This window comes from Rhinatrema bivittatum, chromosome 15, assembly GCF_901001135.1.
Source record: "Rhinatrema bivittatum chromosome 15, aRhiBiv1.1, whole genome shotgun sequence".
NCBI lineage: Eukaryota > Metazoa > Chordata > Amphibia > Gymnophiona > Rhinatrematidae > Rhinatrema > Rhinatrema bivittatum.
In genome coordinates this window covers 50,772,470-50,799,186 of record NC_042629.1, presented here as the reverse complement: position 1 = coordinate 50,799,186, position 26,717 = coordinate 50,772,470, and the positions used below count along the sequence as shown (strand labels likewise).

The 26,717-nt window shown below is 40.2% G+C and overlaps 1 protein-coding gene across 33 annotated transcripts in view; it reads left to right on the top strand.

Moving 5' to 3' along the window:
- The window catches only part of ABI3BP (ABI family member 3 binding protein), a 293,742-nt gene that overhangs the window by 194,335 nt on the left and 72,690 nt on the right, over window positions 1-26,717 (top strand). For 7 of the 33 annotated variants that reach the window (XR_003852746.1, XM_029577766.1, XM_029577758.1 and 4 more), the window contains 24 exons: window positions 851-925; window positions 3,162-3,236; window positions 3,846-3,920; window positions 4,920-4,997; window positions 5,756-5,830; window positions 8,426-8,551; window positions 9,389-9,454; window positions 10,968-11,036; window positions 11,554-11,634; window positions 12,304-12,399; window positions 13,289-13,363; window positions 13,788-13,862; window positions 14,390-14,464; window positions 14,720-14,785; window positions 15,313-15,387; window positions 18,189-18,269; window positions 19,322-19,393; window positions 20,143-20,217; window positions 21,134-21,208; window positions 22,741-22,800; window positions 23,667-23,753; window positions 24,027-24,104; window positions 25,100-25,174; window positions 26,531-26,599. Coding sequence is in view for 32 of the 33 variants with exons in the window: in XM_029577766.1 (XP_029433626.1) it covers window positions 851-925; window positions 3,162-3,236; window positions 3,846-3,920; window positions 4,920-4,997; window positions 5,756-5,830; window positions 8,426-8,551; window positions 9,389-9,454; window positions 10,968-11,036; window positions 11,554-11,634; window positions 12,304-12,399; window positions 13,289-13,363; window positions 13,788-13,862; window positions 14,390-14,464; window positions 14,720-14,785; window positions 15,313-15,387; window positions 18,189-18,269; window positions 19,322-19,393; window positions 20,143-20,217; window positions 21,134-21,208; window positions 22,741-22,800; window positions 23,667-23,753; window positions 24,027-24,104; window positions 25,100-25,174; window positions 26,531-26,599 (1,854 nt within the window). In the remaining variant the exon portion in view is untranslated. The remainder of the gene's footprint in view (window positions 1-850; window positions 926-3,161; window positions 3,237-3,845; window positions 3,921-4,919; window positions 4,998-5,755; window positions 5,831-8,425; window positions 8,552-9,388; window positions 9,455-10,967; window positions 11,037-11,553; window positions 11,635-12,303; window positions 12,400-13,288; window positions 13,364-13,787; window positions 13,863-14,389; window positions 14,465-14,719; window positions 14,786-15,312; window positions 15,388-18,188; window positions 18,270-19,321; window positions 19,394-20,142; window positions 20,218-21,133; window positions 21,209-22,740; window positions 22,801-23,666; window positions 23,754-24,026; window positions 24,105-25,099; window positions 25,175-26,530; window positions 26,600-26,717) is intronic. The other 26 variants (XM_029577755.1, XM_029577765.1, XM_029577774.1 and 23 more) reach the window with 24 other exon arrangements.

The window sequence follows — 26,717 nt, the reverse complement described above, 5'->3', positions numbered from 1 at the left end:
AAAGCCTTCTCCCCAATCTTCTGGGTTTGGGTTTCCCGGGGACCCTTTTGTGAAATTCTTGTACCAGCTGTGGAGGTTGGAGGCGGGCTCCCATGAGTTCTCAGCTCCATAAGTTTTCCTTACTATAAAGGTAATGGGAATTTATTGTTCGCTCTCCTAAAGTCCAGGATCTCTGCTATCTCATATTGTATCTTCTTCAAGGACAACGTCAGAAGGCCGAGATGGAGGTCTCGAAGGCCAGGACAGGACCGCAGATTTTAAAAAAGACATCGTGGATACGGAGCGTGGGTGGCAGTTTTAACTTACAGTTTTAACGCACCCCACTTGACAGAACTCAGAAAAAGTACCCACAAATCGCGGGGTGAACTTTAAGGGACTGCATACGAAACCTCGAGCTCTGGCTGCTCAGCCAGACCCACTCCCCCAGTTGACGCTGAGGTGCAAGGCGGCGTTTTTTCTCTGCCTGTTTCTTAGATCGGGCTGTGGCTTGTTTCAGGACTGCCAAAGATTATGTGGTTCCTGACCCTTTTGGTTGGCAGCAGGGCCACTACCGAGACTGCCTTTCCCCAGCATTCATGTCCCCCATTCAATACATAAAATCAATTGTTGGTTTATACTTCTGTTGAAAACAAACCTTTCAGAAGGATGTAATGCAATGCTTTGTGTTCCCTCTGGTTGAGAGTGGGATTTAATGCCTCTCTCCAGTCAGAAGGACCACCAGAGCCAAAGGGCTGTGGAAAATATTCTGACCAGTGTCATCTCTTCTGCTTTGTGGCCGATCCTAGGCCCCACCATTCTGCTGCTCCTTAGAGGCTTTAGCTTGACTAGATCTCAAGTTTTTGTCTTTCAGTGCCACATAATTTACAGTACGCGCCTTCCACATCCGGAAACTCTGAAATGCCAGAAATAGCACAAACAGAATCTGGTAATTACAGTTTTACACGTTCTATATTTTAGCTTTCAGATATAACTGTAGCATAGCATCATTTGCATTGCTGATGGATTAGTTTACATAATACAGACAGAGATCGTAGGATTGTATAAGGAAAGCATAGTTGACACTAGGAAGTGGTGAATGATTAACGAAAGTCACATGGGTACAAGGGGGCTTTACAGTCTGTGGGCGCAGAGAAGGAGAAATACAAAGGATGATATCGGGAAAAGAAGCAGTTCCACTGAGAATATGTGGTGGATTCATGTAGTAGATTGTGGTACCCTGGAGACAGCAAAACCATCTAAAGCGTTGTACTGCAGACAAAAAAAAAACCAACTTCATGGCAATGACCCAATCTTCTCTAAGAGTTCCCTTGAACAACTTTCTTTCAGGATGTCCCATTTGCAGCTCCTTTGGGAGTGACCTGGAGCATGAATTTTGTTAAAAATGGGGGCGGGGGGGGGGGGGGGGGGATGGAGCTGGGTTATTTTTTGTTTTTATGCGAGATTATTTTATATGTTCCGTTATGATTTGCTGGCAAGCAAGAGTATCTGATGTGAAGAGGTCAATATTCAGCACCACTTAAGCCAAATAAGTTCGGACTTAATCCTGCTAAGTGGCAGCGCCTGAATATCCAGCGGCATTCAGCAGCCACTGCTTGGCCAGATAACTATTTATTCAGCTAAGTAGATATCTGGCTACGTGGTGGTTTGGATGGGGCCTTCTGGGGAGGAGCTACTTATCTGGCTAACTTAAGCCGAATAAGTGGTGATATTCAGCCTTATCCAGCTAGGTTAGCCAGATAAGTTAGACTTGCATTTTTTTTTTTCATATTTTCATTTTTATTAAAATGTATTAATTGCCTTTCACAAATGGTCAAGGCGATTTACAATAAACATATACATAAAATAATTGAGAAACATAACAAAACATAACATGAATTTCATATAGAAAATTATTGAGAACATTGAACAGGGTCAACAAAACATTGCCCATATTCAAACATATAAGCAATTGTTGAAAACATTTGTCAGTATCCACAATCATCAGTCATATTCAAAATTAACAGAGTTGCACTTACTCTGCACCTCTGAATGTCCCAGTTAAGTTGGCCAGATAGGTTGATCAAGCTAACTTTCCTATCCGGATAATGTTTGAATATCTACCTTGTTGTGTTCAGCTAGTCTTTTCCCCCACTGAGAGGGGGTTTATGATATCTGTTTCTTCTGTGAGGGATTTATAAGAAGATTGTAATTTTGTTCTATTGAATGAGTATGTTGTGGGCCACTTTGGGTCATTTTTTGAGAATGGCGGTCTGCAAATAGGAATATAATGTTATGGGTGATGCTTGCCTATTTTTTATCTTAAGATCAAAGTTAATATGAACATTTTGGTCACCCCGAAAAAAAAGACCTGTTCAGGGTTCTCAAGGACTAGATTTGGGCACCACCAATCTACAGTGCCAAGATGAACATCCTGACTATCCTACACCCAACATTCATAGTGAAGAGCCAGATACTCAGTCGGTCTTCAGTGAATAAAGTTAACCGGGTATTTGCCCTAAAAAAGCAAAAACGTCTGGGTTGAATTCCATTCTAAAGTTAACCAAACAAAATTGGCCAGTTAAATTTAGGCCTGTTAATTGGTTGACCAGCACTACCCGGATAAATTTAGCCAGCTATAGCTGAATGTCGGTGCTGATGGGCCAAAATTAACCTATGGCCTGGGAATGTTCCAGTGCCATCTCTTTCTTGTCAATTAAATTTTGTGCCGGCAACCCGGGTGGAGGGAAGGGGGGTTGTGCTAATTTCAAAATGGAATGTTTATCCAGCTAGCTCCCAAAGTTAGCCAGACAAACCTTTTGACTATTGATCCCATAGCTAATAGAGTGCATTCTCATCCAGCCAGGAAATGGCAAGCTGAAACATTTTGGGTTGGAGAATGCCCCAACTGGTGATCCTCGTCAGGTTTTGATTTTTCAGGTTTGTGATTTTCAGACTGTGGTTCAAAGATGAAGGGTTTTATGTAATACAGGATGCTTTGGTGCATCGATAAAATATAATGGATAAGAAGTGAGATTGTTTTATGTTACGTCATAAATGAACATCCGCTTATAGGTTCGTGAGGCTTGCTGTATCTCAAAACACAGCAAGAGGCTCGTGCATGTTTTAATCTGTCTCATCAGAAATTTACCTTGGTATCTTAGAATTATTCATTTTTTCTGCAGTTGCAAATAGCCCTGACCTGGAAACTTCCATCTCTCTCACAACCAGCATACCTCAAGTGTTAGGAACAACACTGGGTAATAACATAACTGTATCTTTTTTTTTTTTCCAGCTCTTGTTACCTTTATAAAATTTGGACTTCTGCAGCTAAGTTCAGCCTTATAGTTTCTAGAGCCTCATTCTTGCTGGCTCTTCGGTGTTTTCACTGGTGGTTAAGCTGCTGATCTTTGTCGGAGCAGCTGTGAAGGTGGTAGATGCTACTGAAGTTGTCGGCTATGCAGTCGCCTGGCATCCCAATTTCATTGTTTTGTTTGTCAGTAGCATTATCTTTTTCCTTATCAAGCTGTAGCTATCAATGTATGCATGAACTGAATTGTCATCACCTTGAAGGAGATGGACTGTACAAGTTGACCATGGTCTGTGAAAATGTCATTTACTCTACTTTTCGCCCACTCTCTCTCTCTCTCTCTCGTACAGCATTAGAATTCCCTACAGAAGCATGAACCTCAAAGAGCCTGGGTGCTTTTCTTACCCTGCAACTCTACTTTTTTAAGATCATTAAACACCTCCCCTCTAACTGCTTAGCTTTGCATTGGACCCTTGCAAGCAGAAAGTGTGGTCCGTAGACACACCCTCTGAGTTTCATACAGGAAAATATTATATGACTACTTTGTTCCTTTCTTTAGCCATAAATGATACATATCCTCTTCCTACAAGACCAAAAACATCTGAAGAACCAGACATATCAGAAACCATACCAGGTAATGTTGTGCTACCATTCCAAAACCTTTCTCTTTTGAAGCCTTTCTGGCTTAGTGGCTTTGAACTTTGCTGCCCACTAATCCAGCAGGATGTCAGTTTTTAAATGTAACCTTCATATTCAAAATTCAAGGCACCTTGTCTCAGCCTAGTTGGACATTAAACTAGTTCAAGAGCCAGGTATTAGGTCCCAGCTGCTGGGGGCATTTGTTTTTGTGTGGTAGCAGCAGGACAATGACACTAGCACGTCCCATTCCATCATGGGACATAGAAACTATGTTTCTATCGCTGCTGCTGTTGGCAAAAAAATGGACGCTCCCAAACAAGGATCTGTGTTCAGTGGAATTCAGCTCTTTTCCAGTGTTGAATAGTCTTCCATGGATTCACACTGATGGACCATTTACTGCAGGACCAGGACCCCTCCCTGAATCCACGATCAGCAGCATCTGACCAACAGTGATATGAATCACCACAGTGATTCATATCTCTGTGAATCAATGATAATTCCTTCAAAGAACAATCATTTAGCAGCAAGTAATTACCCTGATTTGATGCAAGAAATGATTTTATTGGTAGCTGTTAATGTTCACTTGTGCTGGAAAATCTGATCTACATTATGGAGATTTTGTAATTCAAGAAGGTTTGCATAGTTAAACTTGGCTTTGCCATCTGTCTGCAAACTCATAAAATCAAATGACTATGCAACAACTTTGAGACTTAAGAAGTATTTCAGAATTTTGTTGACCAACAAATTGGTTTTACTTCTAGACAAATTAATAGCAGATTACAGCGCTACATGGATTTTTTTTTTTTTTTAACTATTGCATGCTTTTTGCCTATTCTGTAACCCCACAACATCATAACAGGACTGAAATAGTCCAGATGAATGTAAAGAATTGCCTTAGCTCAATTATAGTTCACATGGGAGAAATCCCTTTTATTCATGAAACAGTGCTGTCTTTTGTACCTGTATGAATTTAGATTATTGACTTTTTTTGCAGCAGCTACAATCCAGACTTCACTGGAATCTGTCCCATCAGGAACCCTGAATACACTTGAATGGGTCGGGGCCACTATGGGTAATTCTTGCCTAGTTGAACAGTCATGCATTGTTGATCTCAGTCGATCTGAAAACTGGACTTTGTGTTCTTCAGAAGACTTTCATTTCACTGTAGCTTGTCCTTGCCCTTTTCTTCTTCTGCTTTTGGCACAGGTATTCTGCCTTCTGTTTGTGCAACTCTTCACAGGGCGTCCTGCTCTAGTGACCTTCAAACCATTAAAACCTGCATGGAACAACATCATCATCATCATCATCAACATGACGTTTTCTCCCTCTCTCTTTTTCTCAGCGTCCATCCATGTTTGCTGCTTCCTTTTCAGAGATTCTGCTCACGTTTAGAGCATCAATTTTTTTCCTTTTTCTAACCTGTTTCTTCTGGAATAGGCATCCTGCACCAAGAACTTGCTTTCAAAACCAGCACAGGGGTTGCCTGGCCCAGCTTTGCCTCAAGCTTAAATCATGTACTGTTGGCGGATGAAAAGAACATTTTTAAAAAGGTGTCCTCCAAAGATAACTCACTTTGCTTAAAATAAACCTTTACATGCGGTTGATCTCAATGACATGCAGGTACAATTTGCTCAATGTAATGTTTAAAAACATTTTTACATATTCTGCTACTTCACAGCAAAACGTATGGGGAGGTTCAGGGCTGGTATTTCGAAAGAAGACACCTGAAAAAGATCATGCTTAGCTTGGCGTTGCCGTGACTTTTCTCCGCAGAGCGCCTTGTAAGCTGATTCCTGAGGAACTGTGCCTAACCAAGGTTCTCTTTTCCAGTCTCTAACGAAACACCATTCATGCCTTCCAAATATGATCAATCTGCAAGTCCAGAGACGCAGGAAATGGAACCCGGTAATTGCGTTATCCAGTTACTTAGCATGTTGAAAATGATAACGTTTTCTGGGAAATTCTGTCTTTACTGTTTTGGAAAGAAAGCCTACAATGTGTAACCAGTTCCTTCCCCCATCTAAGCTTAGCAGGAGTCATACAAAAGCCATCATATCAAAAATGTCAAAAAGGAATCTTTGGTTTCCTTGTTTAGGAAATAATCTCACATTATTTGAGATCTTTGATGCTGAAGGCAATGTTTCTACTGTTGGATACAGAATGCTTTGGAATTATCAATTTTTTTGTATTTATGTGCGAAAAATCTGTTTTGTGTCATGAGCATTTTTGCTAAAAAATTCTAAAGATTTTGCACAATAGAGAGTAATCCAGGGCACAGGGAAGGCTACAGAAAAGAAGGGAACAGGGAAAGAAGGCAATCGCAGAGACCAATGAGAAAACACTTGGAAGAAAATCCAGAAGATAAGGTCTAACAGAATATTTTTGGGGTGAATTTTAAGAGCTGCTCGTGCTAAAAGGCCCATATACGCGAGTATTTGGTCCGAGCACAAGCAGCCCGTATTTTAAAACTGCCCAATTATATACGTATATGCGTGCATCCCAACGCGTGAAAAAGGGGGCCGAGACAGGGCATGTCAGGAGCGTTCCAGGCCGGGCCATCATTTACATGTGTAAATCCATATTTTAAATCTGGCAGCCACCACGCACAGTGGGCTGTTAGTCGTGTGTATTTACTTCTGCTTTTGATGAAGTGTAAGTCTGCATAAATCTCATTTTAGGCCTAATATACCAGATTGAGAGGTCTGGGTAAACTGGGGGGGAGTGCAGGTTGGTTGACCTAGAGATAGGTACAACTGGGAACGTCCTTCACATGAGGGTGGATTTTAAAACATGCTTCAAATGAGCATGTTGTAAAATCTGTTTATCTGCGCCCATTAAAGCTGGAAAAGTCCTAAGGAAGGATATGCAAACAGCTTGCTTGTGTAATCACTTAAAATTAGGAGCGCACGTACGCGTGATGGGTGTATTTTTAAACCTTGCCTACACATATGCTCGTATATCGGTGCCCGCGCACTCCTTTTGAAGTTACAGTCTCTGTTTCTAGCTTAGCAGCATGAAAGAATTTTGAATATTTGGCTGAAAATAAAACGGGCATAAGAGTCTCCCTCTCTTCCACAACTACAGCCCTTGCATGTTGCTTAGTTGTTTCACAGCCGGTATACACTGTGTGCATGTGATCTTAAGTTTGGTCTTGCTAGGCACTTGAGATGTGCATGGAAATATTTTTTTATTTAGTTTTCTAATTTAGTTTTTTTAATTTTCGTCTTAGCAAGGGCTAAAAGCATTTAGCATACACCAAAACAACACAATGAAATTAAATTTCATTGTGTTGTTTATGTCGTCTCAGATTGGAAATGACACAAAATTGAAAAGATGTTGCGTTTTCCATGTGGTTTAAAAATGACAGCATGAGCCTTCTAGGCATGTTGGAAACATCCACACAGGGTCACGATTTCAACCCTTTATCTGACATGCAGAAAGGTTTAAATTAGTTTAAGCCTGAAACTTGTCAGCAGTAGTGCTTTTGATCAAACCTTCAACCCTGGCTACTGTCCTCCATTCATGCAGCTTTCATCTACATTTGTAATTCAAATACCTTAAAAAAAAAAAAAAAAGTTCTTAATCTATGAAAAGTAAAAGTAAATCTTACATTTACTCACCTTATACTGTTTTGGAGGTCCCAGAGGCTTTTATTAGAGAATTTAAATATGAGTAGGGAATTTTATTTATTTATTTATTTATTTGTTAAAGGCTTTTATATATCGACTTTCTTGATACAAATCAAATCAACTTGGTTTACATTGAACTAAGCAGTAACTATAACCAACCAATCAACAAGAGATATATTAAAAGGAGCATAAAGTTACATTATAACAAGGAAGCCTTAACTGGGAGTGGGAAAAAAAGAGAGGGAGAACAAGATATAGTACTATATACAATGGAGTATGGGAGGGAGGCAATGAGCCGACCTCATGATGACTTGTGAGCGTAATTAGCGTTTGTTTATTTACATAAGTGATGGAACAGTTTTAGGTCAGGCTGTTGGGCTAGAGGCGGGGAAGGCACGGCAGAACAGCCATGTCTTTAGTTTCTTTTTGAAAGTTAGAAGACAGGTTTCCTGCCTGAGGTCCGGAGGCATGGCGTTCCAGATGGAGGGACCTGTGATAGAGAATGTCCTGTCTCTGATATTTGAGTGTTGTACAATTTTGATTGGAGGAACATGTAAGGATCTCTTGTAGGCATCTCTTAAGGGTCTGGTGAGGCCTGCAGAAGAATGGGACTCTCCAGGGAAGGGAGTGCGATTTTTTTTTTTTTTTTTTTGTCAAAGAAATGAAGCTTATCTTTTGTAGGCCAGTGCATGTTCTCATTAATTGGGAACCTTCACTCGGCTGCTTGATGTACAGCACTTTTTTTTTGTGACATGCATTGGTTTATATTTGGTTTAAAGGGGCTACCTCTCCATTCCAAGGGTGGTGGTTAGGGAACTATTGATCTACATCCTGCGATGTTACTTATGCAAGTTTCTCTTCATTTACATAGTTATCTCGACCCTGAAGCTATCAGTGGACACCGTAAATTTTATTCCAGCAGCAACATATCAAATGCCCCAAGAGCCGGCAGCAGCCGAAACTTCCACTATTCCCAAAGAGAAAAAGTTGACGATGGGTAAAGATGTTTTGCAGATTTTTTTTTTCCTTCTGATCCTTTGGGCTTCTGGCTCAGAACAGAGGGTAGGGATCTTGTGCCAAGAGCTTTCGTTAACAATTACCCAAGAGAATTTACCCTGTTTTATATCCTCTTCAAATTCACTTAGTCCAGCCACCACGGCGACGGTCCGCTGTTGGATTCAAGCCACCCAAGGCTCCTTGGCATCTCTGCAATCATGAGTCTTATCTGGCCACTAGTTGTGCCATCGAGCAATAATGACCCGCTCATCGATGTACTCCTTTGTGCCAAGTCAGTTCTGGTCCCTGTTAAAATAAAGAAATAAAAAGAAATTAAAAGCTCCTGGAGTTGGGAAAATAATGTAATCCCCTAGCTTATCCAATGATTTTACATAAACACCTTCCTGCATCTCATTATTTCTTTCCCCTTTGAGTGAACAGTTTAATGTCCAATTTTCAGCTTCCTTTATTGTTGTACCTCTCCAGCCTCGAGGAATGTGATATATCGTTCCACTGAATGTTAAATGCTTCTCTGTGTAACGAAATCAGCGGCCTGAGAAGAGATGTGGCCTGAGCTCTGAGTCACAGCCTCTTCTGCCTCAATCTACCTGATTATTGTTGGGTAATACAGCAGTGGCAATGTTCCTTTATCATTCTCCTCGCCACTTTGGAAACTTTTATACAGTCTGAAGGCCAGAATCGGGCTGCTAAGCCATCCACCCCAGAGATGGTTGCCTGAAGGTTTTTTTTGAAAACTTCAAACAGAATGCAGACTGAGATTCTGCTTGAGTCCGTGGTACTTCAAATTGCAATGATGATGAAATGTTTTGTTTTTCAGCTCCTATTGAAACACGGTTCATTTATCCTCATCCTATGCAACCTGCTAGCCCAGAAACAAATCCCGGTAAATGCCTTTTTTTTTTCTGTGGCTCTCTATGATTTTTCAGCTTTCTCTTACCAACCACTTATCCTTTGCGTTGGAACAGTCTTTCCATTTGGATAATTTACAATAATCAAGACACAGCAACGATCAAAGATTTAATATTAACTGGAATTAGTGATAAAGTTCAGTAGCTATCCCATCAGTTTTTAGGAATTCAGAAAGTGCTCATTATGTCAAATTCTTGAGTCAGAGAAATGGTCTGCAGTTACTCTGCTAGTTACATTTTTTTTTTTCATGTTGCATAAAGTTATTCTGGCTGGCTCAAGGAGTAGTCTTATAAATCTATTCCTCTGCCTATTTTTTGCATACCATTGAATGTCACTGAACCAAGACCCCTAGCACCTTTCTGTACATATTTTAATATATACTATGGAGGTAATTTTCAAAAGGATTTTCACAGATAAAAGGGCTTTTGAAAATTGCTACTTTTACATGAAACTCCTTTGAAAATTCACACCATATAGCTAACGTTTCAAAAGGTTTTTCATGCATAAATATACTTTTGAAAACTGCTATGAGATATGCTGCTTTTATGCCTGGAGCTCCTTTGAAAATTCACTTCTAAGTAAGCAATATCTGCTTTGAAAAGTTTAGATACTGATGCAACATGTTGGAAATGGTAAAGGAGACAACTTAATTTATAACCTTAAATTAAGTTTTACTTTCAGTCAATTTCAAAGCGTTGAGCATTTCTTTCTTTATTTTATTTACATGCCTCTATGCATTTACTTGTACAATATAATGACTAGGATAGATATCCATGAGGCAGTGCATGAATTATCATTTCAAAAATTGAAATATGAACATCAACTGGTGCTTGTGATTATTTTTGACAGGAAGGGATGGGGAGTATATTCTTGGAATTTTAGTCACCAAGATCACCTAGAGCTATTAAATTAGCAATGTCAGCACTTGTTAATTGTTTTCTCAACAGACAATAGACTTCTGGTTTTAGAGACCACTCCAGCATGGCTGACCCGTTATATTTTATTTATAAACATTTTCCATGATATAAAGCAGAGAGTGTCTCTTACATGATTTGTATTATTTATATTTGTTTGAAACCACTTTAAAATTGTAGCATCCTCTTCTTTTGCTGCCTATCAGTTCAAAACAGTAAATGAGTTTGTCTTGTGGTAGCTGCTGCTTCTGCACTTCATGTCTGAGGAAGGGACCTTCACATTTTCAAACGTTCATTAGCCTTCACTCAGTAATGCTTCCTCTAGAGGTGACCTTTTTGCATGTTCATTTGGTCAGAAAACAGACTGCATCTGAGTTCTGTTGCATTTTCATCTGTTACTATGTGCCCCTCACTTCAAACGTAGATCAGTAACTAAGCCAGGGCCGAACACCCTAGCTACCTTCTCAGGTGCATTTAGCATTCATCTACTTATGTAGCTTGCTGTTGATACAATAAAAGGACATTCCCACCTGTAAGCTGTTTTAGGAATGTGTACATTTTTCACCCCAACAGTAACGCATCAAACGACATCAGAATCATTTGCAAAAGAAATGGCCTCTGAGCAGACCAGGATCATATTGGGTAAAGACACTACCTTGATAAATGCTTCTGATCTTTTTCCTACTGAAGACATCGTTTTTCAGAAAACCATTTCATGCCACCCATGACCATCGCTGATCCCCATTCTGCTTTTTAATCTGTGTGTCCCTCTGCACTGAAGGCTCATCAGGGTTATCCCTGCTCTGCATTTTTCTGATATATTCTCCTTCCTAGTGCCTTGAAGTCTCCATTATGTTTATTCCCATCATGCTGAACTGCTTTGTCCTGTTTTCTTCAAAAACTAAGTTTCCACAAGATAATTTTCTACTTTTCATGGTGCATCCAGTTTTTACCAAGAGCATGTGAATCTTTTGCAACTAACATTTTATTTGAATTGTTTTTCTTGGTGCTAGCTTCTTGCACCAATTGCATAGTTATACTATTGCTCCATTTCAGCTGGAAGGATACACATTCTTATATAAGTTGCAGAAATGCTGCTTAATGTAATTTGGAAGATAAATACTGAAGGAGCAATTAAAATTTAGCTTGTTTCTTCCAGCTTCTACTGATGCTGACCTACAGTTCACCCCATCTGAGTCTAGTATTTCTTCCAGTTCAGAAAAGCCACAAGCCATACTTGGTAATTACTCTATTCATATAATTTAGCATTTGTTGAGTTGCATCTATCCATGCTAACTTTTTACTGAATTCCTCCTTGAAGAGGATGTGAAACTTCCGTGAATGATGGAATCATTGAGGACTTGAAGGCCAAAAAAAAAAAAGTCAAAATTTGAGTAAATGTTTGTAGTCAAATTGTAATCAAAGTTTGTAGTCCATTTTCCCGTAGGTGAAAGTAAAGCTATGTTTATCCACACACTCCGCTCTCTTTAGTTGAAGATGGTCTACCAAAAATATAAAGAATTTTGCTAAATAGTGCATAGGATAGCAAGACAAATTTGCAGTAGTTACAAAAAACTAAAAAGAAAAGCATGTACATGTTTGCATTACTGGAGTTGTTTCTAAATTGTTTCACTGGCTAAATTTTGTGCATTGAAATGAGATTTCTTCATGGTGAAGGACTTTGTATATAATTCCTAGTCTTGTCTTGTTTCTTTATCTAGTAGTAGCTGTTGTATAAATCATGGGCCTTCACCCTAGTTTGTTATCAGTATAAGTTTGAAACAATATTACAGCCCTACTTTAACTAGTGGCTTGCTCCACGCTCTGTTTATTTTAATGTTTGGTCTTTCTTTAAATGAACGCTGATGCCCACAAGCTTGTTCAAGATTGCCCTGCATTTTTTTGACAGTAGCACAGCGAACACCAGAGCCCCTTACATCCAAAACATCCATTGCCCTTGAGCAGCCAATAGCAACACCAGTAAGGGAGTATTCCCTTTCATCAGGTAAATTGAATGCATCCTCAGCATAACGTGTTGAGCTGCAACCCTACGCACTGTACATAGTTCTACATTCTAAGCCAGAATGACTATTTACTCTAAATAATATAACATGGGCAGCCTTCCTCACTATCCCCTGCCTTCACAAATCTTATCCTGTAAAATACCTGCTCTACAATAAACACCAACACAGAACTTGGAAATCAAGGGCTTCGACTTTGTTATCAATATTGACATGTGATAATATCTAAGCCAGTCAAATCACACAGTGCCCCCCCCCCCCTTCATTGCCTAGGTAATCCAGCTGCCATCATCCCAGTTAAATGGGTTATATCCAGGCCGCTCCAGGCAGAGGTCGGCCAAATGCTGTCACTGTCACCATCCAGACCCCTACCACATCCAATCAAGCCAATGATTCCTCACTGCCAGTGTTGTCCACGCCGCCCACTGGGCAACAGACAAGTCAGATCAACACTGCCCCGAACAAGAAATAAATTGAATATTCTGCCACCCTCCCTCCCAAGCTGTGACACACAAACTAGTAAGCCATATACAACCAAAACAAAATGAAAATAAGAGTGAGTGGGTTGGCTGCCAGCCCTTCTCCTGTGTCCCTGGCAGATGGCAATCCACCAACCAGGGATAGAGATTTCCTTGCTGCGTGGTTCAAGCCACACAGGGACCATTGAGGTTTCAGGCCTCCTTCTCCCCATCCCCCTTCCCCCCCATCATCATGGCTGTGTCTGGATGGGTAGTAATTGTAGACCAGACCCAGTGACTGCTTATCCTAGGCAACCGTGGATGCTGCCCACCTGATACCCTGAGTCCCTATTGTTCTAACAGAGCGTTTCAATGTTCAAGTTGTCTTAGCACCATTTGCATTCTTTTTCAACAGCGACACCTCATGTGACCACTGAACCACCTTTAACAACAGTGTCCATGCCTTCTGATCATCACAGGACAACTCTGGGTATAGAATATTTATAAGTAAATAAGTATCTTTCTTTACACCATGTTATTAAAGAAATCCTAATACTCACCAGAAGATCACAACACACCACCACAAATAATAATTCTCTCTGCCTGATTCAAGAGTTTGGGATCTTTTGGATTACATTTTTTTTTTAATTAAAAAAAAAGTCTTTTTTGAAGTAGGTTATCCTAGAGCTTCCAAAAGCAATGGGTGATCTTTTGCAACCCTTTCTAAACCTTCAGTAAAAGCTTCTTCATGGTACGGTTTCATCAAAATAAAGCCAGCACCAATATATTTTCCTTAAAGACTATTTCACTCTATTGTATTCTGCTTTAGCATACAGGCTGCACAGAAAAAGATACCTGTTACTGTACGTTTTTTAATGCATGCTGACTTTTTGGTATGCTTTTTATTCCAACAGCAGCACATGGCATGATGCCAGAAAGTCTTACTACAAAACCTTCTTTGAGCCTTGAACAGCCAAGGGGAACACTGGGTAAACATTTTCAGATTACAACTAGAGCTTCTGGACTGTTAGCTGATCTGTAATTTCAAGTCACAGGAATACTGAACAGTGATATTAATCCCTGGGCTTCCAGGATCACCCCCATGTAGGCTGCTTTTTTTCTTTTGCTTTGAAGTCTCTAGATTTACTTGCAAAATAGCACTGCTTGCAAAAGAAAACCTGGAGAGACCATGACAAATCAAAGGGGTACCAAACAGTGAATTTGGTTAGAATAGTCAAAGAATGTCCAAACGCTTGTGATCAAGATAATTTAGCTTTTTTTTCTTAGAAAAATCTAACAAGGGTTTACAATTTTATTTGTAAGAATCTTTATCAACTAAAAGAAAAAATGTAGCCCTTTCTGTTCAAAACTTTTATGTAATACTTAATGCTAAGTCTTAAAGGTATAATAAGAACCTTATAAAGCAGCCATCTATTCAAAATAGTAAGTCAAACAACGTTCTATAGATGGATTGGTGCTTTCATTCTGATTGGTCATTTTTAATTGTTTCTGATAGAAGGAAAAACAGTGCTCTTGGAACCCAGTGCACCTAAAACTTCTAAAACTATTGAACAGCAAAGCACAACACTAGGTAATAGAATTTCTCCAGTGGCAACTTGCTCTGTTTCCATTTCTCAGAGAAAAATAGTTTGATTTCATTGCGCAAAAGTATTTCTTTCTTCTCAAAAGTTCTCTTTGTGTATGTTGCTCAGATAGGAAGGCTCCTTCCTTAAAGGACAGTTACATATCTGTTATATATGGCATTACAGTTTATTGATCAATAACCGCTCAGTATTTTTATATGGCCTGGCCTCTGATTTCAAAATGGCTTCCATTTTCTTAACAGCAGCACGTACAAAACCACAGTCAACCAAAGCATCTGCCATTTTTGAACCACCACGGGTAACTCTGGGTAAAAAATATGTCTTCAATATCTTTTTGTATCTTCATCAGTCAAAATAATTCTGGCATTCATCTGGAGATCATCTCATTCTGCTAAATATCATCATTGATGCTTAAATACATTTGTCTTGTGGCATGAATGCTCCATCCAGTTGAGTTGGCTGATTGACTCTCTCTCTCTCTTTGTCATATATTCTTATTATCATTAATATAGCAAAACTTTCATCATGAAAAACAAGCTTTGAGCAGCTCCATTATCTACCTATAGTGTCTGTCTTGTCTAAGTATTCTTCTGTTTCTTTTCAAACTGGAAGTTTCTAAAGTACCAGGAAATTCAACCTACAATTTCCTTTATTAACTAGCTGCACTTGCATAAAAATACTTTCCCACATTTTTTATGCTTTTTCAACCATTTTCAGCTTTTTTTTTTTTCATTGACTCACACTTTCTGTAACCTCAGGGAGGGCTGGGCTGAGGCATTGTCCGGTAATGTTGGGATACAATTTCTGAATGATCACCACTCACTTTTTCTTTCAGCCCCGATTGAAACACACATCATTGCTCCTAGGCCTAAAGTGCCTGCAAGTTCAGAGAAGCCACAAAGTAAACCTGGTAATTACATGATTTAGTATCTTTTTCTCCACTGAGAAGCCTGGTCTGAGTAATTTGTTTCCAGGTTGGTGATATAGGAAAACATGTAAGTAGCAGTGACATTACTGCAGGGGCATCGAAAACAATGCAGGCAAGCAAAGTTCCGGTAGCTCTTTCTTGGAAAAATACCATTGTACAACGCTTTGATGTGTTTTCAGATGATTAGCGAGCAATTAAGTTTTATTAAATAAAATAAAAATCATTAAGTTTGCGCATTTTAAATACTGTACAATGCAGGAGAAGATTTAAAAACCCCATTCCTCTGCCGTCTTACCATTATAACTCTACAAAGATCTTTAACATAGAGCTGTAGGATACTTCCTTGGGTGCAGCCACAACATCTTTGGTTCAGTTTTGTTTTTTGTTTTGGGGGATTCGTTTTATTCTGTTCTTTTGCCAAAAAAAAAAAAAAAAAAAATTAAACCTCTCTCCCACCCCACCCCCAACCCCCTACAAAAAAAAAAATCAATTAAAAAAAATGCCACAAATACAAAAAAATGCCTAAAATATTTTGGCATATTTTCATTGGAGGCTATTTTCAATTTGTAATATTTGGAACAAACTGAAAATGGCATCTTTTATTGTGCTCTTGGTATTTGTCAAAAATTGAATGCACATCCCTAGTGAATATGTTTGTATAAGGTAGAAGACTAACAGGTTTGATTCCTTCACTGAGATTTAAAAGCTACACACATATAATCTAAAATTTGAATGAAATGAGAATAAGCCCAGAAGGGCAGCTGACGCACTAATAGCCCTATGGGAACTAACGAGGGTTGAATTGGCCAAATTCCATACAGCTTAACAGTTTGCAATGAACAAAACATGACTGATTGGTTCTTGGACCCTTCTAATACCACCCCCTTGGAGATGGAGGTAGCTTTGATTATGGTCGTTTTTACTATAGCCCGCTTTGATCTTTGCTAAAGCAGGTATAATAAATCCTTTTAAATGAATATAAATAAATAAATAATTTGCTCTTTGGATTTGAGATTCATAATTAATGTAATGCCAGCAAAGCTTACGGACTTAAGGGAAAGTCCCATGCATGAGAACTGGGTGTGTAACAGGTTAACAATGTTTCACCTTTCCTACCGATCAGAGGAAACCTCAATTTCACTTAGGGAACCACTTTTTTAAAGATTTAAAAGCAAAAAGCATACCACTGGTGTTTCATTTAAGTAACTAGAGAAGAATAATTTAATAGGGATGTGCAGGGGTAAAAAAATGTTTGTTTTTCAGTTTGTTTTTGGGAGATATTTTTCCCCCAAAAGTTTGATTCATTTAATGTTTGATTTCTTTTTCAATTTAAAAAAAAAAAAATGAAAGAAACAAAAAAAAAAAACCTACTAAAAAAGGGAAACAGGGCCTCCTGACAACACCACCTATCCATCCCACCCCGAAAAATGCCAGAGCCAAGATCCCCCAACCAACACTTACCCAGTCCGGTGGGGATCTGCTGGTGAGGCCTAGGGCAAGGCAGGTCGCTGCGCTCTCGGCCTAGGTGCTACAAAAGCCCAAGGCTTGGTCCCGATGTGTCGACCCAATGTCAGGGCCTCAGCTGGATCCTGGGACTAACACCGGGGCCCAGTCCAGAGGCCGGGTGCCAATGCCTGGGTTTCGGCTTAGGCATAGGTCCAACGTCGGGGCCCAGCCCTTGGCATGGGCTGGAACTTGGTCTAGATGCCAGGTCTTGATGCTTGGGCCTCTGCCTAGGACATGACCCAGGCCTGATGCTGGGGGCCGGAGACCGGGTCCTGACTCCAGGGCTTTGGCCTAGGCCCAACGCCAGGGCCGATCCAGAGGCTGGGTCACAACGCCTGGGCCTTGGTCGAAACTGGGGTCTGGAGCCCAGGCCTCTGAGCTCCTCTCAACAGGTTGTCTTTCCTCTTCTTTGACCCCATCGGATGGTGTCTTTGACCCCATCGGATGGTGTCTTCTTTGACCCCATCGGATGGTGTCTATTCAAGACCCCATTGGATGGTGTCTTGAATAGACACCATCCGATGGGGTTGCGTTGGAGTTAATTAACTCCAGCACATTTTCCCTAGCAGAGGGCGCCATTTTGATGTACGGCAGCCTACTTGAACTGTCGTATATCAAAATGACACTGTTTGTTTAATTTGGGGGGGCTCGCAATTTGTTTAGGTGCTCCCCGAATTAAACAAATTGCCCTTATTCATTATTTTTTTCAAATTATTTTAGAACCACTGCACATCCCTATAGTTTAAACTGTTTCATAATATTAAGCAATACTGTACGTTAACCATAAATAATTCTGTACTTACATAGAAATTAGAAGATATTAGGCATGTGCATTCATTGGAAGTGACATGGGAAACTTTAACAATTTCTCATTTCATTTTGTTTCAAAACAAAAGAAAAATGAAATTTCATTTGTTTCCTTTTGTTTTGTTTTGGTTTTTTTGGAAAAAAAAAACTTTCGTAGCTGGAAATATATTTTTTTTTAATTCACTCTCAGCCCTCCCCCAATCTGCCCACACGAACTTACCCTTTTCATTGTTTCAAAATCTCTTCAATTGGTAGGAGTCATTCCCCATTCGCTCCTGCCCTGACGGTGAGCCAGTTGAAATGGTGCCGTCTGAACGGCAGGAAAGGGCCTTGGCATGGGGCGAGCTGAGGGAATCCTTACATTTTTGTGGGTACGCAGTCTTGCAGTAGGAATGGAGGATAGACAGATGAGAATGAGCCCTTCACAGTGGTTGCCTGTTCTCATATTCTCCATTTCTGTGTTTCTGTAGCAGCAGAAATATCAGCTCACTTGGATCCAGTTACATCAGCAGTGTCTAAAAGTCTTCATGCGTCAACAGCAGCAGAGCTGGGTAATCATTTTTCTTCTGTGGGCGATCATTTTGATTTTCCATTTTATCAGGAGAGAACTTTGTTCGTAGACTTTGTGCCATTCAGGTTGTCCATAAAGATGTCATCACAGGGGCTCCTGATCTGGTGTTTGTTGGCAGGACAGTGGAACCATCTAGGTAGTAATTTGTTGGTCCTTTCTGCTTACAAAGCTGTCCGTTCTCCAGTGCCCTTGAAAGGATTAAGTTCGTGTCTCCGTTCACGTTGTTTCTTGTGGTTAGAGTCCGTTTACAGTATTCTGCATTTCCTTTTGTTTGCAGTTTACTTTTAGGCCGCATGCTGTACAATACTAAATACCCTACTGGGGCGTGCATTGTCTTTCTGGTACCACAAACGTGTGCTCCTTCCTGATCTGCAGTCCAGCTTCCTTCCCAGTCAGCCCTAGACAAATCTCAGATCAGAGGAGATCTGACACAGTCAAGAGAGCAAACTGTCCAACCTTTCGTTAGCTCTTTTCCGGCCTCCACTGAATTAAGAAGCAGCAAGGCAGTTGCCATGGAAAGGGAATATCCTTTACAGTGCGGTTTAAATTCAAGAACCCGCTGTGTGGGTAAGATGGCTGAGCAAACTCACACGGATATTTACTTGCACTTCCCTGGCTAGATGTAAGCCTACCATCTGCTGAATATCCCGCTGACCGGCTAAACTTTAAAGCCTGGCCTAGCAGCGCCTTTACCTCTTTCACTTGGCTGAAATGGTGCAATGTGCAATTTTAACTACACAGATTTAGCTGCTTAAAGGGGCCAAAGGGTTTTGAATATCGCGCTCTTCTATGGTTGTTTAGATTAAATATGGGCTGAACTGGTGCCCAGGCTCCTAAAACCTGCCTCTAATCCAGGGATTTGGTCACACGGGTGGGGGTTTATTGGACCATAATCGAGCTTAATTGATCATGCCTGGCGCATAGTTAAGGTTTGGCTTCTCAGAAATGTATCAAGAGATGAAATAATTCGATTATCTAGGGCTGCCTCCACTGTACTCACAGCTGTCTCATACTTCTATGCATTTATTTCAGTGGCAACCAGTCAAACGACGCCAGGAGCAATCATTCTGCCTGCTCTTACTGATCAGCCAGCAGTAACACTGGGTAATGCCTTGTTGTCTCAGAGAACAGTTGCTTTGACTCCCCTCTCGTCATTTCTCAGCTTTCAGGACCACTTTAAGCCACCCCGTCTACTGGCGAAGCTTCTTTTCTGCTTTCAGGTACTGCCTGCGCTGGCTTGCTTTGCACTGAAGGCCTGGCCTTTGCTCTTCTGATTTCTTTTCCCTGCAGGAGACGTGCTTTCAGGCAGCGACGCTCCCGTTGCTTCTCTCTTTGCCATCTGAGTAGAGCATTCCAGCCAGTTGTGGGAAGAATATACTTCAGTTCTGTCTCGCTACAGTTTTCCTGCTGCTGCCGATAAATTTTCAGCCTTTGGGGGGACAAAAATACCCCCAAACCAGCATCTGTGTCTAATGTACTTTCCTAAGCAGTTGGATCACTTGCATCTTCTTGTTACACCCTCACAGTCGATCGTTATGTCTGCTCCCCTCTGGCACGGAGTAACCTCTGTTTGCTTATCTTTACAGGAATATTCAATATTACTAATGCACGAAAAGCTGTGGTACTGTTGTGTTGTGCATCAGTGCTCTGTGCTCTTTCTCCTTTTGTTGTTTGCTTTTTTTGTAGGTTTAGTCCCTGAGAAGCGGAATAACCTGCCAATCTGCTCCGAAACAAGAATTTATATTTAATTAGTGTTCAGGTTTTAACAAATGCTTTAGGTGAACTGAATGCACTGTTAAACTGATATCTGGATTAATTTGCTTCTAATCTAGAATTATTTTTTTTTCTTTCAGCTGTAAGGGAAAAACCACTCATTCCTTCCATACTAAAAGCCTCTGTAGGGCCAGAAATGTCCCATACTAAACCTGGTAATGGTAATACTGTATTTCTGAAAGTCCGTTTGTGAGAACTGTGCAAACACTTTCCTAGAAAACCCTGAAGTTTAGAGGGGTTTGGGGGAACTGAGGCAGAATTTACTTGTGGGGGTTTCTCATCTGTGTCCTTCGAAAGGCAGAAGGCGGGTATGAGCTGAGAAGTCAGTCCAGGAGGCCAGGTAATCAATAGACTGTTTAGAAATTAATAATCACTGTTCAGAGCAAGTTACAGACTCCGGCAGTATGTGGCACATTCTGCATAAAGATAATAAAAACTCTCTGGATGTTTTTTTTTTATATTTATGCTCCAGTAGAGTTAGCCAGTATTGGTTTGGTTGGGCTATTTCTTGGCAAAAGGAGTTGGCTGGCATTCATTTGGGCAAATATACTTTCAGTTTTAGCATTCCAACCAAGCCTGGGATTTTATTTAAGAGTCATCTTAATCATCTGCTACGTCTTTTCTTGTACCAGTAGCAGTGCGCCTGAGTAGTTGGTTGCAAATAAATGAAATCAAGATGACGACAAGCGAAGAAAATTGACAGGATGATGGTCCTCCTGGTGTGGTTTCCCAATGCTGATATCAAACCACATTAGTTATCCTAATGATGTCTAATATCAGCAAGGGCCTTAGGACAGCAGAGGACATGCCCCACAGTTTTGGCCATAGATCCACCTTCATGTTGCTTTTCCTTAAATACCATTTGCAATGTTCTCACAAAAGGTTTTGTATCAGTCCCATTATGTGTGCGGATGAGTTTTCTCTTTCACAAATCCTTTTTGGAACTTGATTTCTATTAAACCGAATCCGTTTCTCAATAACAGGTGAAATGCGACATTATCTGAACGGTTGGGCCAGAAAGCTGGTAGAACGTAATGATTCTAATCCAGATTGTCTCTTTCATTATTTTAGCTCCCACCAAATCCTTTGTCCTTCCTCCTAAGCCAAAAATAACTTCCGGACATGAAATGCCACAACCAAAACCTGGTAACTGTTGTTTTCGCAATTCTATAAATAGAATCTTTTTTTTTTTTTTTTTTTTTTTTTACAAAACCCTCAGAAATTATGCATTGTAGAGGAGTCAGATGCTCCCCTTAATGAATTGTCAATTCTAGTGCCATCAATATACCTTACTCTCTACACTTATAATCCATCCAATTGCTGTAATATACTCTAAATATGAATTCCCACAACAAAATCCTAGTGAGCCTCTTTCCTGAACCTTCGTAAGATTGCCTGCAAGACTAATTTCAGAAATGACCAGCATGCCCATGTGAACTTTACCTCATAGTAACATAGTAATGATGGAAAAGAAAGACCAAATAGTCCATCCAGTCTGCCCCGCAAGCTTCCCATGGTAATAACTGCCACTCCATGCAGGTTACCCCCAAGCCTTATGTTAAGGGTAGCAGTGATTAAAGTCCAAACCAAGCAACTGTCAAATCCATTGCAAAAATGTTATTAGCAATGTTTATACAGGGGAAGGAGCCTTCATGATAATTCAGACAATGCTGCTTGGACATGCTTTGCTTTTGGACTTGGCCCCTGAAGCAGTCCTGTGTTTTATCCCTAAAGTATGGATATTAGTACCCCAAACCATAAAAGTCGGGGCCCAGTGTTGGCTGTCATCTGAATCCAGTTCCCCTTTTTCCTCCTACCATTGAAGCACAGAGTGATGTCGTAGTTGTGTCACAAGCATTAGGGTTAACTGGTTAAGGGCAGTAACTGCCGTTCCATTCAGGTTACCCCCATGCAGCCTTTTCTTACTTCCTAACCTCTAGTTCTTAGGGATCCGCAGTGTTTATCCCTTGCCCTTTTAAAATCCTCACCACCTCTTCTGGAAGGGCATTCCAGGCAGAAGTGGTGATGGTGAAAACAGTAAATGAATTCAAAAGGGCATGGGATAAGATATGGATTAAGAATAGATTGTGGATTTATCAATGGTCCATGCTAAACTGAAAATTTTATTTTTCTCTAGCCCTGCTTCTTTACTGTTAGTTTTAGGTGATTATGTATCTCTGAACACATTACTTGCTCCTGACGTAACTATCACTGAACAGAGACAGCTATTTGATCCCCCTAATAACCGATATTTGAAAGAATCCTTTAAAACCAAAAGAAGGTTGTTAAATCTGCGCACAAGAGAGCGTGATTCACATTAAAATGAAAGTGGGTTTTTGCAACCAAGCTTTATAGCTGGTTATTTGCCCTCATCCACTGATGAAAATCTCTGGTTAGTAGACAGGGGAATTATTCCATATGGTGTGTTGTCAAGGGCATTGTCATTCCTACAAAATGGAAATTGCAAAAAAAGAAAACAAATCCAGAAGTGGTTTGCTTGAATGTAGGTTATTTGTCTGTTTTATTTTGCTTGCTGCATCAGCTTCAAGGGTCACCAAACTTTCTGCTGCTTAGAGCCTTTGAATCTGACCCCTGATTGGTGGACAGAAGCATCCTGTGTCTAATGCTTTTTAAGGGAATTACTTCCACCACTGACTTTGTGATCTGTTTCTCTACAGTAAAACCAGTTGTCTTGGATCCTAGCACAACCAAAGCCGAACCACCAAGAACAACACTGGGTAATTTCCACAGAGGCTGACTGCTTGCTTATCTTTCTTCATTCATTTTAGAAAATTTTGGCTTTTGTTTTTGTTCCTAGCAATGTTACTCAACCACAATCACTCTCTTACAAAACATATTCGGTTCTTGAGGGTTCAGGATATTTCATTAAGAGACTTATCAATCAGCTCAGAATAAAATGGCAAACTCAGCCTAAGAACATGGATGATATTAAAAACAAGACCATATAAAATGTGGATCTATGAGACTGACTCAATAAATTGGCCTTTAAATGATTAAGGTTGAATAACATTGGTAAATGAGGTCATATTTAGCTATCACATTTACTTAAGACATAAGAACATAAGATATGTCATACTGGGTCAGAGCAAGGGTCCATAGGTCCATCAGGCCCAGTGGCCAATCCATGTTTGAGTACCTGGCAGATACCCAAACATTGCCCTTCACTGCTCTTCAAGATATATTTTCTCTTCATCATGGTTGTCTGTCATCTGCTTTGTTTGAACTTTTCATGCAGAGTTTCAAGACAAGCTAGCATCACTTCTTTGCCTTTTGGTTAAGATCAAGTATAGAAAAGCTGGCAGTAGGGCCCTCATTCCTTGTACCATTTCCGAGCTTTGCTCTTTTAGATTCATCCTTCTCCTGTGCTGGGTAACCAAAGATTGCACTCATTTCTGTTCAGTTCCATCTGCTTACCATTGCTGGGCAACACAGCTCCATGAGTCATTCTCGCAACTGGTTATCAATTTTCAGCACTTCATGTACACCAAACTATGATTTCTTCATTGCAGGCATTTTGGAAGTCAGGGTTAAACAGGGGGGGCAGATTATTGGGATTGCAATAAGACTTAATTATATCCCAAAGCCTCTTTTTCAGCTCCAAAAGAAAAAACAATGCTTCCTTCTGAACCCGAACTGTCTCCCAGCCCAGATGTGCCACAGCTTGAACCTGGTAAATGCTCACCTGTATCTTTGCGTTTCAGTGCATCGAGGGTTATCTCTTACTCTTTAACAAGACCTGTGTTACTGATTTTGGTTCCAAGCTTCCTTACTAACTGCAGGACTAGTTTCAGATTTTATCCCTGTTCTGTAGTAAGTCTTTATTTCATAGGTATCTGGAGATTGATCCTGCACTGCTATTCTACCTATAAATGTAAACAGGACTGACAACGGGTTTTCTTTCAGTTACCATGCTGCAGGATTATTCATGTGCTGTATTTTCTAGTGCCTTCCAGTCTACCCATCACAAAGCCAGTCCCTGCTAAATCTCCTGATACCTTTCAACAAGCGCAATCAACATATGGTAATGCTTTCTGCAAAATCATGATCATTTTTCCCTTTTATTTATTTCCTTCACAGCATCACTTCATATCATTCCAGCCAATCATTGATCTTCATTTTGCTTTTGTATATTTGCTTGTCCTTTCAGATCAAAGACCATCATCCATTCTGTTTGCCCATTTGCACTGGCTCATAGCATTTGCAGCTTTTCCTGCTTGTTTGTTTTCCTTCCACTTCCCTCCTTGTCTTTTCCTGGCGAGAGCTCTCAGAGAACCAGTAATTCCCTCAAACATCCCCTACCTTTCAAACTTGAACTATTGTCATTCTCCCATAAGGCTTAGGTAGGTGTTAAGAAATGTTGCACCTGAAACTCTCAGTTCATTGTATCTCAATCTACAACATCTTTCAGACTTGAAACTGGATTACATGGTAAGCTGCTTGAATACAAGCATAAGAAGGGATATTTTGACCCTCTAAAACCTTGGGGGATTTTTTTCCCCTATTGACAGCACATCAAAAAGTTTTATATCTGTTTACAACCAAATCTCCTATCCTGCCAGAATGGCCAAGAGCAGCAATGGGTGACTGTGTTTTATCAATGAATAGTCATTCACAGCTGTTTGGCTACTGCCTTTCATGAAAGAAAACACTAACATTTCATTGAAAGTTATTGCCTCAGGCATGGGAGAGCCCTCTCTGAGGTCATATTTTTGCTTGTCATCATAGCAGCAGAATAATAATCTGTTCAGGGCTGTAGAGCTGTGAGCTGTCATCCTCCTGTGTTCATGCCTGCCTGGGTCATCAGTTTGTGAAAATATTTAAGCTTTGCCTGTTGATGTGATACCACAGCTACTTTAGCAATACCATAACGATCTGCTTTCTTTTAGCTGCTAGTATATTCACTCCATTAGGACTTCTCATTACAGGTTTGAGGAAACCTGTTCTAAGGGTGTCTAAACCTGGAGTTGGATGGTAACCTTCAAAGAAAACATTAACTATCTTGGTTCTTTCTTTCAGTTCCTAAAACAACCCGTCCTGCTCCCTCTAAACCTAAACCCTCCTCCAGTCCAGGAGCGCCACAGACTAAACCCGGTACAGTAATTACATACTTGTGGTATAAAGTTTAGCACAGAGGTTTACAAAGCTTTAAAAAAAGACATCTAGTGTGTGAGTGGAAAAAAACTTATGCATCAAGGTTTTAGTTTTAGTTAAAACAAATGCTAATAGTAAGTAGGAAATAGAAAATTAAATAAATACAATGACCTTTACTAATACATTTCTCAATTGGACAAGACTTGTACTGTTGTCTGGTCTCTGGAAATATGCATTTCCTTTTTTGTCCATGGGACTAAATTATTTCACTTTACTCTCACCATGACTTTACTCTGGGCCATGACACTGGTGGTCAATATATTAAAGCATTAAATTATTTTCACTTACAGGAAGTTAATAGCTGCTGTGAGATCTGTTATGCACAGAAATACTTATACATACACACAATATTTTCTTTCAGCATCGATTTATAAAAATGAGTATTGCCAAATATAACAAGTATTACGGCTGCCCATAAAATCCCAGGGTCAAGTCTAAACCCAATGCTGTTTGATTTTACCAACATGTATCTCTCCATTTGAACCTAAAATAAAGTAGTTTGATTCTTTTAAAAATGGATAAAACACATATCCTTCATGGCGGTGGTACATTTCAAGACTGTATCCGAGTTTGCCAGATGCAACTTATGCGAAGCAATACTGCGTCTGTTAGGATTTCTTAAGAACTGGAGTCCTCCTCTGAATCACTTTCTAGATACTGAATACTTCAAGATGACACCAAAAGCTCAGGAATGATAATCTTGTGACTTTCCCCTGATGATCTGAAGGGGTAAAGCAGTGACGAGTTAGTATCTTTTCCTTGCCAGCAGCGAGGTGTACATTCCTTTAAGCACTCTGAGTCCCATCCTAAATTAGAGCATAGTTGTGACAAATCAGCATCAACTACCTCAATGCTGAATAACAGCCTCCCTGAGGTGTATGCTTCAGAAAACATGGGCTTCTAGGACAAAGCGTATGGAAAAACAATGATACCACAAAAGGCTTTATCATAGGAGCTTGGTCCCTGCTGTCACCGGATAATTCCATTCTCATTTAGTACTCCGCCAATATCATCGGAAACATCTGGGACTATTCTAAATCCTAGAAGATTTAAGAGCGACAAGCGGACATTACAAGCATGAAAGTTCTGGAACGTTGTGAAAGTTAACTTCAGCAGTGTATAAGGGAACGAGCCATGAAGCCAGCAGAAAACCAAAGCTGAGAGGAAATGTGTTTTATTAATGTAAAGTTGGGTCAAGTGTTTTGTTTGAAGACCATCACCATGAATGTGTTCTCTCTCCTCCAACCCTAGGTCTATTCCAGCTACCCCTGACTTTTTCTTCTTTCTTCCTTGCAGCTCCAAAGATGACCCAGTGGGAGCTTATTAACCTAATGCATCTCTTTGAAGATTCCAGAGTAACTTTGGGTAAAGACGATCTTTGCTCATTTTGTCATCTGCTTGACTGCTCTCTCCTGCAGACCCAGATGGTTCTTTTATATGCAACTCATCTTCTGGCTCTTAAGTTGCAAAGTGCATGATGCTC